Below are 15350 nucleotides of genomic sequence, written 5' to 3' on the forward strand. Positions count from 1 at the left end.
TATTTTGCTGCGTGGACAACGAATGCGGCTTCATTTCGAATGTATACGTCGCAGAAAAATATGTTTCGTGGATGTGATTACCCAATCCAGGACAATAACTTATGCCATTTATAAGATATAAATCCTGCGAAAATGTTAAGTATATTCCAAGCCTGTGCGTCGTTAAATATGTGCGCACACACGCCATATAGCAAGAACCAAGGCAAGTTCATGAAAGCACGGAAAAATAAATGCTGTGCAAGTGCGGAATTAAAATAAATGAAAAATGAAAAAAAAACAGTGCAGCATCTGACATGCTAAAGACGTTCGTCAAAACTTAAGCCAGGTAGGGTTCACTAGACCAACTATACGCGAAATGCACTGCTTTTTCGCGAGACATCGGTGGAGGGGAGGGGGACGCTGTGTACAAATGCGGAGCGGAATCAAGCAATGAACGTTTTAGTAATCACACACAAATCTCGCGTTCACTTTCCTTTTTTTTTTTTCTACTTCAACGAACAGCTGATCGTACGGCGGACGCATCTTTGGAAGTATACAGGGTAGGCGCGGGTAGGCTGTTCAACAAGCGATGAAAGGTGTCGTTGGAAGAGTGCACATGTGGTATGTGATAAGGTACTCTGATTTCAGTTTCTGCTTTATTCTGCAGGCTCCCTGTGCCATATGACGACATTTCGAAGAAGGATTAGTCGCGGACGCGGATTATATTCTAAGTTCGTCTCCGTGCTGCTCGCAGAGGATATATCTATAGCAGATGAATGTTTGCGGGCGCTCACCTCAAGAAAAGGCGGCTCTGTCGTGTGCTGATCCCCGAGTATAATTATGCATTGTCCATCGTACTTTTGTTGAATATTCCCGAAATTAACACAGACTGGCTTGTAAATGGTGGTGATAAATGTAACTGGCGTGCTGTCAGGTATGAGTGCTCCGGTGATTGCGAACAAACAAAACCGATTTAAATCGTAGTGTGTAGCCGTATCATGAACATCTGAGGACCCGGTGGTTACGGATACACTGCTAGTAAATTTAGGTCAGTCACTGTGTAACGTATACAATCGGCTCCATCATACGCCGGTTACGCGACGCTGGCCTGTGACACACACCTGGCGCTTATACAGATCGAATATACCACACTAAGGTCGCGCCAGAAACATTTATACTCTCGTAAACACACCTTATTTGCGAACAGAGTGACTGCTCCACATAAACACTGATTTCAAACGCCCGCAAACGGTAAATCTCAGGCGTGAACGTGCCGCAAAAGCAGCGGCGGCACTGGGGAGCCGGACGCGGACTCCCGCGCCTGCTTTCAAAACGGGCCGCTAGGGGGATTTCAGTGGCGCCCCTACAGGCAGCGCTCGAGGCGTATATTCTAAGCCCGTCTCCGCGCTGCGCGCAGAGGATATATTTAGCAGATGAATGTTTGCGGGCGCTCACCTCACGACAAGACGACTCTGTCGTGTGCTGATCCCGGAGTATAATTATGCATTGTCCATCGTACTTTTGTTGAATATTCCTGAAATTAATACAGACTGGCTTGTAAATGGTGGTGATCAATATCTGAGGTATAATATTGGCAAACGTAACTGGCGTGCTGTCAGGTATGAGTGCTCCGCTGATTATGTGAGCGCACAAAACCTGTTTAAATCGTAGTGTATAGCCGTAGCATGAACGTCTGAGGAACCGGTGGTTACGGAGACACGGTTAGTAAATTCAGGTCAGTGTAACTACAATCGGCTCCATCATACGCCGGTTCCGCGACGCTGGCCTGTGGCCCACACCTGGCGCTTATACAGACAGAATACACCACACTAAGGTCGCGTCAGAAACATTTGCACTGTCGTAAACGCTCCCCATTTGCGAACAGAGTGACTGCTCCACATAAACATGGATTTCAAACGCCCGCAAACGGTAAATCTCAGTCGTGAACGTGCCGCAAAAGCAGCGGCGGCACTGGGGAGCGGGGCACGGACTCCCGCGGCTGCTTTCGAAACAGGCCGCTAGGGGGATTTCAGTGGCGCCCCTACAGGCCGCGCTCGAGGCGTATAGGACTCCCAGTACCAGTGCCATCATGCTTTTAAGCACAAAACAGGTGCAGTGCTCTACCCGTGAGGGCCCTTACGCCATAGAGCAGTCTCGCCTAAAGAGAAAATTAAAGCCGTTTCACTCAAAGTGAAAGCTGTCGGAAGTGCAGTGCAGTGCAGTGATTCGCCATAATGGGCTGTAGTGGTGTTATCCGCTCACTGCTACTACCCAATGCAATTCAAATTTCCCGCCTCCGCAGTGCTCACACGCCCCCTACCTGAAACTGCGCCAGCGGGAGTGCTGTTCTTTTTCTGCTTGCTTTTCCTCCCACACGTGCCGGCGTTGCACTGCCACTTTTTTTCGCTTACTATCGTAAAAACCAACCCAACGAGCGTTCCTAACTAAATTAACGCGGGCGCTGCAGGTCAATTACGTATATTTTGCCTCAAATGTACCTAGAGTTTTCTTTGCGCTAAACAATGGGGATTTGTACGACAAGCGCCAGCGGTTCACGAGTTTCGAGCGCTTATAGCTTTATAAACCGCTTGACTTTCGAAGCCTCTGGGTTACGCCGCGACGACAGCTGCTACGACGGAAAGCCATGGGGCTCTACTTGGGTCCAGCGAGTGAGCTACGACAACAAGGCGAGCCCCTAAAGTGCTCTGTACTTAAAAGAAAGCCATATATACAAATTCAATAGTGTCGAAAATCTATTTTAATGAAAGTCAGAACTAAAAGTCAACACAGGCCAACTGAAACACATGAATGCGATGAACGATTATAAAGGCAATAGGTTTTAACAAAGCTCAACACTAACAGCCTACATGGTCCAGCTCAAACGTATGAGTGCGATGAACAACCATAAAGTCTAAATGCACATATACTTCTGTGTGCCCAACAAGAACCAATGTTTCAGAGAATCAACTTTTTCATTCACTCACACGTTGGCCAAGCACAGCAACATTTAAAAAGGCTGCGCTTGGAACGCTCAGTGGCATGTCACTGCACAAGTGCACTCCCAGGTGATCGGCCGTCATTACACCAGAGTTGTTAGCGGCGAGCCGCTGTCACTCGTCGCTCGTTCTTTGGCGTTTTTTAGTAGGCCCGCGGTCAAACATCCAGTCGTCGTCATCGAGGCCTAGTCCGTCATCGCCAATGGTGCCCAAGATATGCGACGTGGTCAACTCCTGCGTTGTCGGCCATTTCTGGTTAAGAAATGATGCAGTGCCATTTACAGGAGCGTTGGTAGCAACCTCACTCGCGCTCGTGTCCCCCTTTGCAGAGCTATTTGTCTGCGTGGTATCATATGGCACCATTGTTGAAACAGCGCTTGCTACAGGTGTTTCAGTGGCTCTAGGTGAACGAGCAAACTTTTTCAGCTTTTCTCGGCATTTACTGACCACACCACCTGACGCTGCTGTGGGCGGTGTTGCCGCTGGGTTGCTTTCTTTTCTCTGTTCTTTCGGTACATTTGCATCACTAGGCATTTGTGCTTTTACAATACCAGTGGAGACTTCTGTACGTTCGCTGATGTCTCGGTGAGAACTGCTTTGCTGGACACTTTCACAGTCTGCTGTTAAATTACCACTCGCATTTGTGCTTCCAGATGTAGAAACCGCCTTTTTCTTTGCTTGCACTGAAACCTCCTTAGCTGGGTCAAGCTTATCCCCACTGCGAGATTTGCTTCGACATGGCGATTTTTTCTGTCGTACAGAAGTTGATTTTGCCGTCTCGCCCTGTTGTGTACTTTTTGATGCAGAGGCTGAACTTTTCTTAGGTTTCTCTGGTGCTTCTTTAGCAGAGACTTGCTCGTTTTCACTCGAGGACTCTATTAGTAAAACTGGATCTTTCTCTTGCCCAGAAGTTGGTTTTCTAGGCTTACAAATAAAGGTTTTGAGGAACTCTGCCATATCTTGTCTGTGAGGAACATCAGTGGGTGTGGCGGCCTCGTTGTTTTTGTCCGCTGCTGGGGCTGCTTCATCACACTCGGGAGTATATTCAGTTTCGGATGATGCCTGAGTTGCCATCCCCAAAGCATGCTTCCCTTTCTTCTTGGAACCTTGTTGACGATGGTTTCCTGCTTGTACGGGCATTTTGCCATTGCTGCCAAAATCTTCCAAACCCTGATCTTCCGTTATAGACTCCACGTGTTGGGCAGATGCTGAAGCAAGTTGTTGGTTTCCTTTTAAGTCTTCTGGACGTTTCCTTTTTGCTGGGTCACCATTTGATTTATTGTGTTCACCATGTCTTCCAGAGTTTTCAGAATTTCTGTGCTGTCCCCTTGATGTCTGAGTCTGCGAACCCGCTCGCTGTGTGTAATTCTGCTGTGGTACACTTGTGGCCGCAGAGTCATCTGAAGACCTACGCTGCGTTTGAACATCGTTGTTTGATGGTTGTGAGTTCTGGTGTCGCCCGCCAGCATGCTGCACAGGTGAGGTTGAATTAGCATCGTTTTTCTGCAATGAGGGGAAGCTTTTCTCAGAGGAGCGACTTAGCTCCCTCTCAAGGATGTCGTGAAGACCAAGCCGGCCCAGGATAATCCTCGCTGAAATGAGAGAGAGAGAGAGAGAGAGAAAAAAATAAAGCATGGTGTGGTTGCTGCCAAGCTCACTAACAAACATTTTATTTCAGCTACAGCCCCCTTTTAGTAGTGCATCCTAACTATCTTCACTCAAGAGTTAGCAAAGATGGTTCGGAGATTTGGAGAAGCAAACTTGAAAAGCACCAGTGGCACATTGGTCTTCTTTCGGACCCTTGACAGTCCTCATTCACACACAGGCCCAGCTTCACATGTCATGTGACTTATTTTGTGTGTGCCTGAATTACTAGAACAGCTGCTTGAAGGAACCATGAAGACAATACATATACTGCTTTGCTTAAAAAGAGAGAGAGAGAGAGAGAGAGAGAGAGAGAGAGAGAAAAGCCATGCCAGAATGACAAGCATGTCCTGCTTAGTGCAAACTGCGTTTAGTTGAGGTATGTAAATAGGAAAGAGAAAGATAGTCTGTGATCCCACAGAGTCTCTCTTGCACCCACCGATAGATGTTACCATGCAACATTAGTGACCGGCCTACAGCTTGTATCCACTGATGAGGCACGCACGCAGGCAACCATGTGAGTGCGCCGTTACTGCTTACGCCGGGCTAAGCACATAATTTGTGTTGGGCGTTTCAAACTCTACCCCACCAAACGCAAACTAATGCCGTGAGTCCAATGTGAGTCCGATTACCGTATTTACACGATTGTAGGTCGACCCTTTTTTTCAAATTTGACAATCCAATGTCGGAGGGTCGACTTAGAATCGAAGTCGAATCGTCTACCGCTAGTAACGGCAAGAGAAACGAGAAATCGGGGGTGTTACGAGGTGGGGACAGCTTTGCACCCTTGTTCCCTGCATGAGGCATTTTCTGCTTGTGAAAACGCGCCGCGCTGCCGCTGCCACAAATACCACGCGCATGCTGCGAGCTACGGCGGTGGCGGCAACATGGCGGCGTTACCAGCCGCGAAGAGGTGCGCGTAGCTCCACAAACCGCATCTAACCGCTCCCTAAGATATCACTGAAGGCACAAACAAAGATGTTTGTGCAGGAAGGGATCTGATAATGTGGTCGAAAACGACACTATAAAGCATTATCCGGGCCGCGAGGGAAAATGCCAATCAAATATCCGCCACCGTGATAAGCCTAAACATCTCCGGCGGCGCCAGCCGGCATTGGGGCAAGTCGTCAGGCTCTTCCCGCTGCCGCGTGGTAGAACTTAAAAGTAGTAGAAGCTGCCGTGTGCGGAATCGTCGACGCGGACGTGAAAAAGTCGCCCGCGCAACGCCGACGCGCACGAATCGCGTGCAAAAACGAAGCGTTTTATTCGTCTCTAACAAACAAAATGAGTATTAGCGAATCCCTTGATTCAATGCGCCGCGCTAACGTAGCCCAAATCGTATACGTTGTTTAGTACACTTCCGAATGCAGTGGTGGGAGGTTAGTCGCTCAGAAGTAAATCGCGCGCGCCGCCGCTTTCGTCAGCTGCCATGTTGTTTGTTTTGGTATCGCACGGCAGTGGCCGCTGCCGGTTGCTTTGATGGTTGTCATCTCACAGCGAATGTGTTCTTCCCGCTCAACCCACAGCACATGGTTATTCCGGGTGCTTATACAAAAGCTTTTCTTCTTTAACATCTACCGCGCATACCGCGAGCGCACGGCTCTTGTGGGAGCATCGATGATGGTAGAGCCGCTGTGTGGGTTGACGGAAAAGCTTCTCTTTGTGATACGATTTTCTAGGCGGCACTCACTTTTTTTTTTTTTTTTGAAAGATGCAATTCTTGGGGGTCGACCTACATTCTAGACGACTTACAATAGTGTAAATACGGTAATGACATCTTTGTTGACACCACCGTTGAGAATCGAGTTGAAACAGAGCAGACCACGAACGCCGGTGTTTTTTTCTCTTTGGCGTGTGGGCGCAGTGGCGCAAGCCGTGCCATGTCCGTGGCGCATAAGCCATATCCGTGTCCGTTTCCAATGTTGCCAAGCGAAGAAATTGTCAGCTAAACTTCTCGATGAATACCACCTATACAGACTTGGTTTTGCTTTTAACCCTTTCAGGGTCACGGACGTACATGTACATCCTCTGCAAACGCCTTCAAAATGGTCAATAACGTACATGTACGTCATCGCTTGTATGTTTAAAAGGCGCTCCTTTTTCGCCAACTTCTCTTGCTTGGCATGTGCTGCCACACTGCGGAAATATGTCAAATTATTTTCTTGCACTGATGGCTCTTCTTTTTATTTTTTTTATGATTTACTTCAGCGGCACGCTGGCTATCGCTTGCGCATCCGATAACGAGGGGGCGCGCTGGGTATCGCCCACCTAAGGCCCCTTACGCCCACTGAGCGCCTCTCGCTTCTTGCGCCTGCCACAGACCAAGGGTGCCTGCGAAACTGGTGAGGCTCTTTTCTCCTGTTTTTGTATTTTTTTAGGAGCGGTGCGCCATCTATCGCTGGCGCATCCGGCCGAGCGCGCGCGCGTGGGCGCAGCGGCTGGTTTTGGCATCGTCCTCCGGGCGCTTCCCGCTTTTTGCGCCCGCGAAACTGATGCCTATCTGATTTCTATTCCCTCAAAAGGTGCCGGCTTGTTACTCTCTCGCTTTTATTTAGAATTTTTCTTGTGTTACTCATGAATAAACAACATGTATGTAACAACACAAACGATTTTTTTGTCACTTTATGGTCAGCCTAAAAAAATTATGATAATTTTTTCTCGAAATAGATTCAACCGAAGAATTTAAATCAGCAACAAAAAAAAAATCAACCCTGGGGGGTCGCATTTGACGAAAAAATTCGACCCTCAAAGGGTTAAGGACAAATGCAAAAATGACAAGGATGTGGACCATGTAGGTGTGGCTCTTCTAATAACAGAGTGACGCGAAAGCACCCTTCACTCAAGTCTGGCTGGATGTGCATTTCCAAAACTCCTTTTCTCATTGAAACGTTTGGGTTGAGTAGGGCTGAAGTTCTCAAATTCTAGTCTGCTATATACCTGAGCTTGAAGTTCATCTGCTGAAGCATGCTTGGGAACAATAGCCGTGCTATAGCTGTATGTAGCACTTCACCTGTGCAGGTGAAACACTTGACTGGGTATCGTAGATTAAATGGTGATAGCCTGTTTACCACTTTCCGCAGAATCAAGCATGTTTCGTCGCATCATATAAGCTCTTCGGATGTCATCAGACTATTTAGAAAGCTCGTGGTTTAAATGAAAACATCATTGCATGCCCAACAAAACTAGTGCATTTATGAACTGCGCAATCTTTCAAATAAACCGAAGCTGTGCATTTTCTTCATGGTCTTTGGGAAGTACAGTATGTCACGAGAACTGTGCCAAGCTTGATGCACAGGTGTGTAGTGATAGCAGTTGCCCTCTTTTTGATATCCTCCATAGATATGTGACAGTGGCCAACCTAACTGTAAACGCTAATTAAGAGAGGTCCTCTGTTATTGGTTGATGTAAGCCCAAAAATCTTAATCTCCAAGCACAGTTTGATGTGTTCTAATGAAAATTTTACAACCGCTCTGAATGTGCTGAGTAAAATTTCTATACCGATACAGAGCACCCTCCTTAATATCAATACAATTCAGAATACAGGTATGTCACTTTAGTTTATGTATCACACGACATCTTTATGTGGACCCTTGTTTTTTCAGAATCAGAAGTGAAGTAAACCTTCAGCAAATAGCACTTTTACAACAACACGGAAATAGTCTGCAGCTGAAAACTGGAAACATTTTCCCTATTTTTGCTTTGGTTGGGACACTACAGGTAAGGCAGCACAGGCAGTATATTCTGACACACCTTCAACTCTAATGTGAAGTCACTAAGTAACAATGTTTATCAATGGCCACCTTATCGCAACACATTTTAGCTGCGGTTCCAGGGAAAATGGAAGCAGGAGTTGTAGATACAGGGAGGTTGCACGTTTCCGGGCTCATGTCTGTGATCAGTACCTCTTCCCTGCTATGACATATGTTTTTAACAAGAGCATCAAATCTCAAGAGCAAAAAATCCACATAGCATAATGACTCGTTTTTGTCAGCGAGAACTCTTTTGTCAGTGAGAAACCATTATGCACAGAGTAATCATCATTCGCTGATATTACTACAGGTAGAGGAGAGAAGCAAGTTATTATAGTAGATACATTTTGTGCCACGCTCTACTCTGAAAGAAATTAACAACTGCCCGTATACGAACAAATACACGAACCGCAAATGTCTCGAGGCAAATGAACGGCACGTTATCCCATCCCAACTAGTCAAAATGAACATGCTCGGCACGTTATCCTATCCCAACTAGTCAAAATGAACATGCTCATTCCACCAAAAACTAACACCGTGTTTGACTGAATGCATGCTAAACTGTGAAAACGGCGTTTTTACCTTGGTTCCGGTACTCTCTTTCAGGATTCTTGGCGAACCCTGTATGCAGTGCATCAACGTTCCCCACCAGGGCTGAACTCTGCATGGACACTTCCATGAGGGCCACGGCCACGACAGCATCCTGTACGCCAACTTCCTCTCGAAACATGAGCCTCGCATGGCCTATCAGATAGTACAACGTGCCAGAGAAATAGGGAAGACTCGGTTAAAGGGGCCCTAAACAGGGTTCCGAAGGCTACAATTTTAACACGCACAATTGTTGGAGTACTATCCAAGGAACGTCCTCCCGCAAAAATAATTGGAAAGTGTTAAGTATCAGCAAAGTTATCATTCTCTAAAATGTGCCAGCTATAAGGCCTGAGGCTTTTGTTCTGTCCTCACAACTTGAAAGCACTGTGGATGCCACCAGCTGACCAGCTAGGAGCAAGAAAACCCAGAGACACCTGTTAAGGCCCTTGCACTGCAAGTTACATGCAGCCATTGGCTCCGCTTGGCTGCGTGTTTGGTGTTTGAAATGGGCATTTGAAATGGTTCCTTGCCACTCGTGCCACCAAGGTTTAATGAGCTGTAAAATTAGTTCCAAGTGGTGCGTCAAAAACCGATTCTCTTGATGCACTCACTAGGGTTCATATTATTGGAAAATATAAAGGTTACAGTTTTATGACCAACACTTTTGTCTACTGTTCCACCAAAAATGACCAATTATCTTGGTAACCAATTGCCTGACTCAAAAAACAATGGCATATTTGAAATCTGTGGGAAAAAAACAGCAAGAATGACAAGTTTCACAGAGTTTACTTGAAAATTAAAATAAGTTGTTTTAAGGCCCGTGTACCCCCTCAAACTCACGATATGTACGCTCTGACATTTCTCGTCACTGTTATATTTCCTAGCCATCCATTTGTTGCAGTCCCGCGCATATTCACGTCAGTTTCCCCGTCTGCTGTATTGTAAACACCACATTAAAAAGATGGCCATGAGCTTAAACCTTACAGTCGAGTGACATCGCTCGGTATTAAAATGCTTCCTTCTACACGACCTCTTGCAACGGCAAAGTGGTCTTTACTGAAACAACTGGTTGGCTGAGACTGCCTCCATTTGGTAATCCTTGACTTCCCCCCACCCAGATGCCCTTCCAGGATTGATAATTATGCCTCTTTCTATGGATGACAATTTTCATTAGTTGTAGAAATGCTTTGGTGACACTGATGCTTTTAGTATTTTTTTTCTTCCTCGACCCAGAGGGACAAAAAAGGTAGTGATTTGGCATCCTTGCTTAGACACAGCTGACATGAAAACAACACAAGTGAAGGAACTCTGTGGGGGTGATCGTGTGTGCCAGGTTTCCTCTGCCCATGTTTCAGCTCCACCATTTGCATATCCACTGTGCGGGTGATGTTAAAAAAAGACACGAATGACTGCGTACCCTGAGAAAGCCGAACCAAGCTCTCCAGAAGCCGCAGCGTCGTCCTAGCAGCATCACGCTGAACTACGTTCCTCTGACACCGGTAGTACTCCTGAAGGACCCTGCAAAAAGAGTTCCCATTGTCATAATCACCATCATCATTCTCCACTGAAAATTCACTGCACAACAAAGAACACCCAATAACTTTCCCGCAATTATCCTGTGTTAGTCAAATCCATGTATCACCCCTGAATTTTTTGTAGCGTAAGCTACGCTGGCCGAGGTTGAGCAGTTTCGCGTGTGCCGTGAAGGGCTGTTCTGCACAAGTGCGAGGAACTTTGGATTGGATTGGCTTGGATTAGATTTGGATTGGATTAAAGTGGATTTCATTGGATTGTGTTGCGTCATAGCTGCGGCAGACGCACTGGCGCCGGCGCGTGCCCAGGTGTGCGCCTCAATTGCGCAGTAGCCAAGTCTGACGCTGCACCGGAGCCGCTTGATAGCCGTTCCGTGTGGCTCATGAAGAGCCGTGCTGAGCATGCGCGAGGAGCAGTGACTGGACCGGACTGGACTGGACTGGATTGCTGAACCTTAGCTCACGCTACGTATATCCTGGTATAGCAGAGCTAAGCCACCACTAATTTTTTTATCCCTGTGCTTAGTGCTCTGCCGCTCATTACTTCTCATATCTCACAATACCGTATTTATTTGATTATAAGGCGAGGAGGGTGCAGTTTGGAGGGTTCAAAAAATTGCCATATACAGTAGACTCCCGTTAAGATAAACTCGGAGGAACCGTAAAAATTTGTTCGCATTATCAGAAATTCGTCTTAAGCGGAGGTTTTTTTGCATTGTGGACGTTACAAGACAGCAAAAATGTTGTTCGCCTTAACCACAGTGGTCGTCTTAACCGAGTTCATCTTAACAGGAGTCCACTGTATATATACTGAGCTTCGGATATAAGACGCGGTATGATTGAGACTACGTATGAAAACCTCACCTTATTTCGAATAAATACGGCATGCACAGTCACTGGGGCTGTTGATCTCCATGAGCTGGTATCTGCATTGTGAATGCAGCTACAAATGTTACCGAAGCCGACGCTACATTTAACCCAAATGGCCCGAAAAGCTTTCAGATGGCCCGTTTGTGCTTAAAAAACAGAACTACACCTACTACTTACTGCGGCAAATTACCACTACCGAAACTATGTAGCTGGCAGGCCACTCACGAGCATATTTGTTGAGGCCAGTCGCATACTTTCTGGTTATTGTATTGCTCATAGTTAAGCTTCATTCCCACTTATTGCGATTAAAGTTGTATTGCTCCTTTTTCACTTCAGTCCCAGTTTAGTTTCAGCTTGAACACTCTAAAGGAAAATGCCCTGCCAAGGGGTCGGCTGAGAATGTGAACGTAGTCGCGTCAATGTGGTTACTTGATAGACCAGCTCTGTCACATAATCAAAAAGAGCTTTGCAAGCAAGAAGGTCACTAGTGAGTCCATTATGAGTAATTGGGAGGAATGGGGGGGGGGGGGGGCAGATTGAGAACTTTAAAATGGCAATATTCTGTCACAACCAGAACTGAAATAATCACTAATATCTTGAACAAAAGTTGCGAAGATAGTACATCTACTGCCAGTGACGTCCCCAACGACAATGCCAATTCAGTAAAGTGCAGACATGTCAGTTACACACAGTACACTTCCCTTGATTACACCTCTTTTGGTCCCTTACATCTTTACACTTGGCTACCATAAACTACAGCCCTTCTAACTAACTTGAGTTGTGCCAAATGCATTATGTGGAACATCGCGAAGTGGTGCGAACAAAATAAGAGAAGGATGTGTATTCACTTTTTAACAATCCGTACACAAGTCATCATCGTCATAATCTTCAGCCTATCGACGCCCACTGCAGGGCAAAGGCCTCTCCCATAGCAAGGGTGAGACAGCTGAATCAGATTTGGGAGCAGTTTTTGGAGCAGAAGAACCTTGATTTGGAGCAGTTAATGACATTTATTATGTCACCTTATGTGCCTAAAAAATCAAATTTTTGACAAATCGGGGGGGAAGGGGGGGAGGGAAGAGTGCACTTTTTAATGTTTTGAACGTACATAACACTGAAATAGCCTTTCAATAAAGTTTGTTCTACCAGAGTATCACAAGGTACGAACTGCACTTACGTTTTACAAACCATTTTTAAACTTTCAGGCTCTACGTATAGATAGTGTGGAGTGCCGTTGAAAATATCGAATTGAAAAACTAAGCAATTGTAAGGCATTTTTTATTATCATGCGAATGCCTAAATCATTAGTTTTGTAATCCCAGACCTGGCTTTAAGCACAAGTGTAGAGCCCCGGCAAAAGTTGCGCAAAGCGAGGTGACAGTCGTCGCACCCCACCAGCTTTTCCCTTTCAATCCCTAAGATGCACGTTCACTACAATCGTAATTTGAGTAACGTTGGTATGTTTAGCCACCTCCCTCTTGGCATTAAATTTCACTTCAGATTGATGAACTATTATTACTAGCGTGCAATAATAGCTTGTCCCGCTACTTGAACACTGCTTGAACATTTTGCGGCGATGTAGCCTGCGCCGCCACATCTGCAGTGTCGACCATCCCATTCCTGCCGCTTGGAAGCTCACTGTCAAAAGCAGCAATAACTCAGTGTTTTATAACGCTGCAACCGCAACAAGTCCGAAATTTCACTTCAAGCACGCACCGTGCCTCACACTCAAGGCCGAAACACGGCGAATTCGCAGGCACCGCGTTGTTTTTGATGAACTCCGTCCTATGAGTGGTGTAACTTCCCGTAACAGGTCAAACATTTACATGTACCCACCCACATAACCAAAACCATGGTAGAAATCATCGAAGAGCGCTCTGCCTGACCTAGAGTGAACTAGCCTGAACCACGTGCAACTGCTTCGCCCGCCAGCCATGTCTTCCAATCTTCACCACATCAAGATGGCGGCACCCAGTGATGTCGTTCCGGAGATACGGCGCTCCGAAAATTGCCGTTTTTTTCATCAACTTGAACAGGTTTTGCTGCCTCAGTAAATATTAGTATTTTTATACAGGACTTTGCAATGTTTTTCGATGGGAAAGCTTTAAAAATGTTCAGAATATAACATGTGCAACCCGACACTGTGACTTTCAAGAAAACTATTTCAGGGACAATTTTATGCGGGTTTTTTTATTGATTGATCAATAAATTAAACTTTTACAAACACCATCCCCTTGGGGGTGCTCAAAAATTATGCCGTCAGAAAGCATTTTTTTCCACTGAAACTGACGGGAGCATTCAAATCCTTGGCTCTCAGACTGTTTTGGAGCAGTTTGGCGCAATTTTTCCAATTTTCAAGCTTTTGGAGCAGCCTGGCACAGGAAAACAAATTTGTATCAAAACTGCGCAATATGCGCAGCTGTCTCACCCCTGCAACAGATCTCCAATTATCCTGGTCCTGTGCTAACCATGACCAACTTATCCCCGCAAACTTCTTGATCCCATCTGCCCATCTAACTTTCTGCTGCCCCTGCCATGATTGCCTTCTCTAGGGATCCACTGTGTTACCCTTAATGACCATGGTTATCTTGCCTTCGCATTGCATTCCCTGCCCACACCCATTTCTTTTTCTTAATTTCTACTAATATGTCTTTAACATGCGCTTGTTCCCTGACCCACACCACTCTCTTCTTGTTGCTTAATGTTACACCCATCATCTTCCATTCCATTGCTCGCTGAGTCGTCCTCAATTTAAGTTGAACCCTTTCAGTGAGCCTCGAAGTTTCTGCCTCGTAGGGGAGTACTGGTAAGATGCAGATGTCATACACTTTCTCCTTCAGTGACCATGGTAATGCAAGTAAAGCCCCTGAAAAAGTGCTTAGGACACTAAAGCAGACATGCAAGCTACCTTTACGGTGCTTCTGAACAAACATGCACAGCTTCAACCAAGCAGGAGTGAAGGTTTAGATGCCAACCAGCTATGCCACACAACAGCACGCAGTTATACTGCTTGCAAAATCAGAATGAACATGTGAGCATTACAATACAAAGCAAGTGCATGGTTCACAATTTATTCCCTACTAATTTTTTCGGGTACAAAGGACCAGGTCCAGTTTCGAGGAAAATGAAAAGGTTTTACTGTCCACAAGATTAGAGAAGGGGAGCTGCACTTGCATGGGTGTGGTGGGCTCTATTTTTTTGGGAGATTGCAGTGTCCCACAAATAACATTACAGCAATAAAGAAACGTAACAAACACCTTGTGGGGAACCTCGCGCTCGAGAATGACACACCAGTAATGGCAGGTACTGCAGAGAAATGAATGACACACCAGTAATGGCAGGTACTGCAGAGAAATGTCGTGATAGTCACTTAACTTCAGATGCCCTCAACATGTCTCACAAAAACCAAAATGTGGTGGTTTTAAGTACGCTTGTCTTGTTACACCTCAGGTTAGCATACCAGCCTAACCAGCGTATCACTGCAGCAAATGAAAAGCCGAGACAGAAGGCGTTGCTGAGAAAGCCATAGAGCACCTGCAGTGAAAGGAACTGCCCTTTACGGCAACGAGAAAGATGAACGAGAGGTTGGTTACATTTGGGCCTCTTCAGTCAAGGTGGGATTGAGAGCCTTGACGATCAAAAAGTACGACCTCATCTTGCTGATAGACCAAAAGCCAGTGTCTTCCCGGTCCTCTGAAAACAAACAAATGCAGCCCGGAAAGTGAGAAAGTGACTTCATGAGCAATGGCAACTGGTGATGTACTACAAAGTACCACAGCAAACATCTGTGGAGGTTGTTCGGCTCTTTAGTAAAAGTACATGGAGCCAAAGAAAGAAATGATTCACATAAATGTAAGGTTCTACGTACAGTTTAAACCCGATCTAGCGAAGCCACCGGTAACCGCGAATTATTTCATTAAATCGAGAACTTTGTAAAATCGGGACTGTCTTTTTACAAGCAGTTGATTCCATAAATTCAATGACTAAAG

The 15350-nt window shown here is 45.9% G+C and overlaps 1 protein-coding gene across 1 annotated transcript in view; it reads right to left on the bottom strand.

Annotated features, from left to right (window-relative positions):
• Positions 1 to 2725: 2725 nt before the first annotated feature.
• The window catches only part of LOC144144183 (uncharacterized), a 48418-nt gene continuing 35793 nt past the window's right edge, over positions 2726 to 15350 (bottom strand). The window contains exons 14-17 of the mRNA XM_077675548.1: positions 14955 to 15054; positions 10377 to 10477; positions 8951 to 9112; positions 2726 to 4567 (exon numbers count right to left, since the gene is read on the bottom strand). Coding sequence (XP_077531674.1) covers positions 3090 to 4567; positions 8951 to 9112; positions 10377 to 10477; positions 14955 to 15054 — 1841 coding nt within the window. The 3' untranslated portion in view covers positions 2726 to 3089. The remainder of the gene's footprint in view (positions 4568 to 8950; positions 9113 to 10376; positions 10478 to 14954; positions 15055 to 15350) is intronic.

This window comes from Haemaphysalis longicornis, unplaced genomic scaffold (genome assembly GCF_048455015.1).
Source record: "Haemaphysalis longicornis isolate Haplotype H1 unplaced genomic scaffold, Haemaphysalis longicornis Haplotype H1 scaffold_64, whole genome shotgun sequence".
NCBI classification, from domain to species: domain Eukaryota; kingdom Metazoa; phylum Arthropoda; class Arachnida; order Ixodida; family Ixodidae; genus Haemaphysalis; species Haemaphysalis longicornis.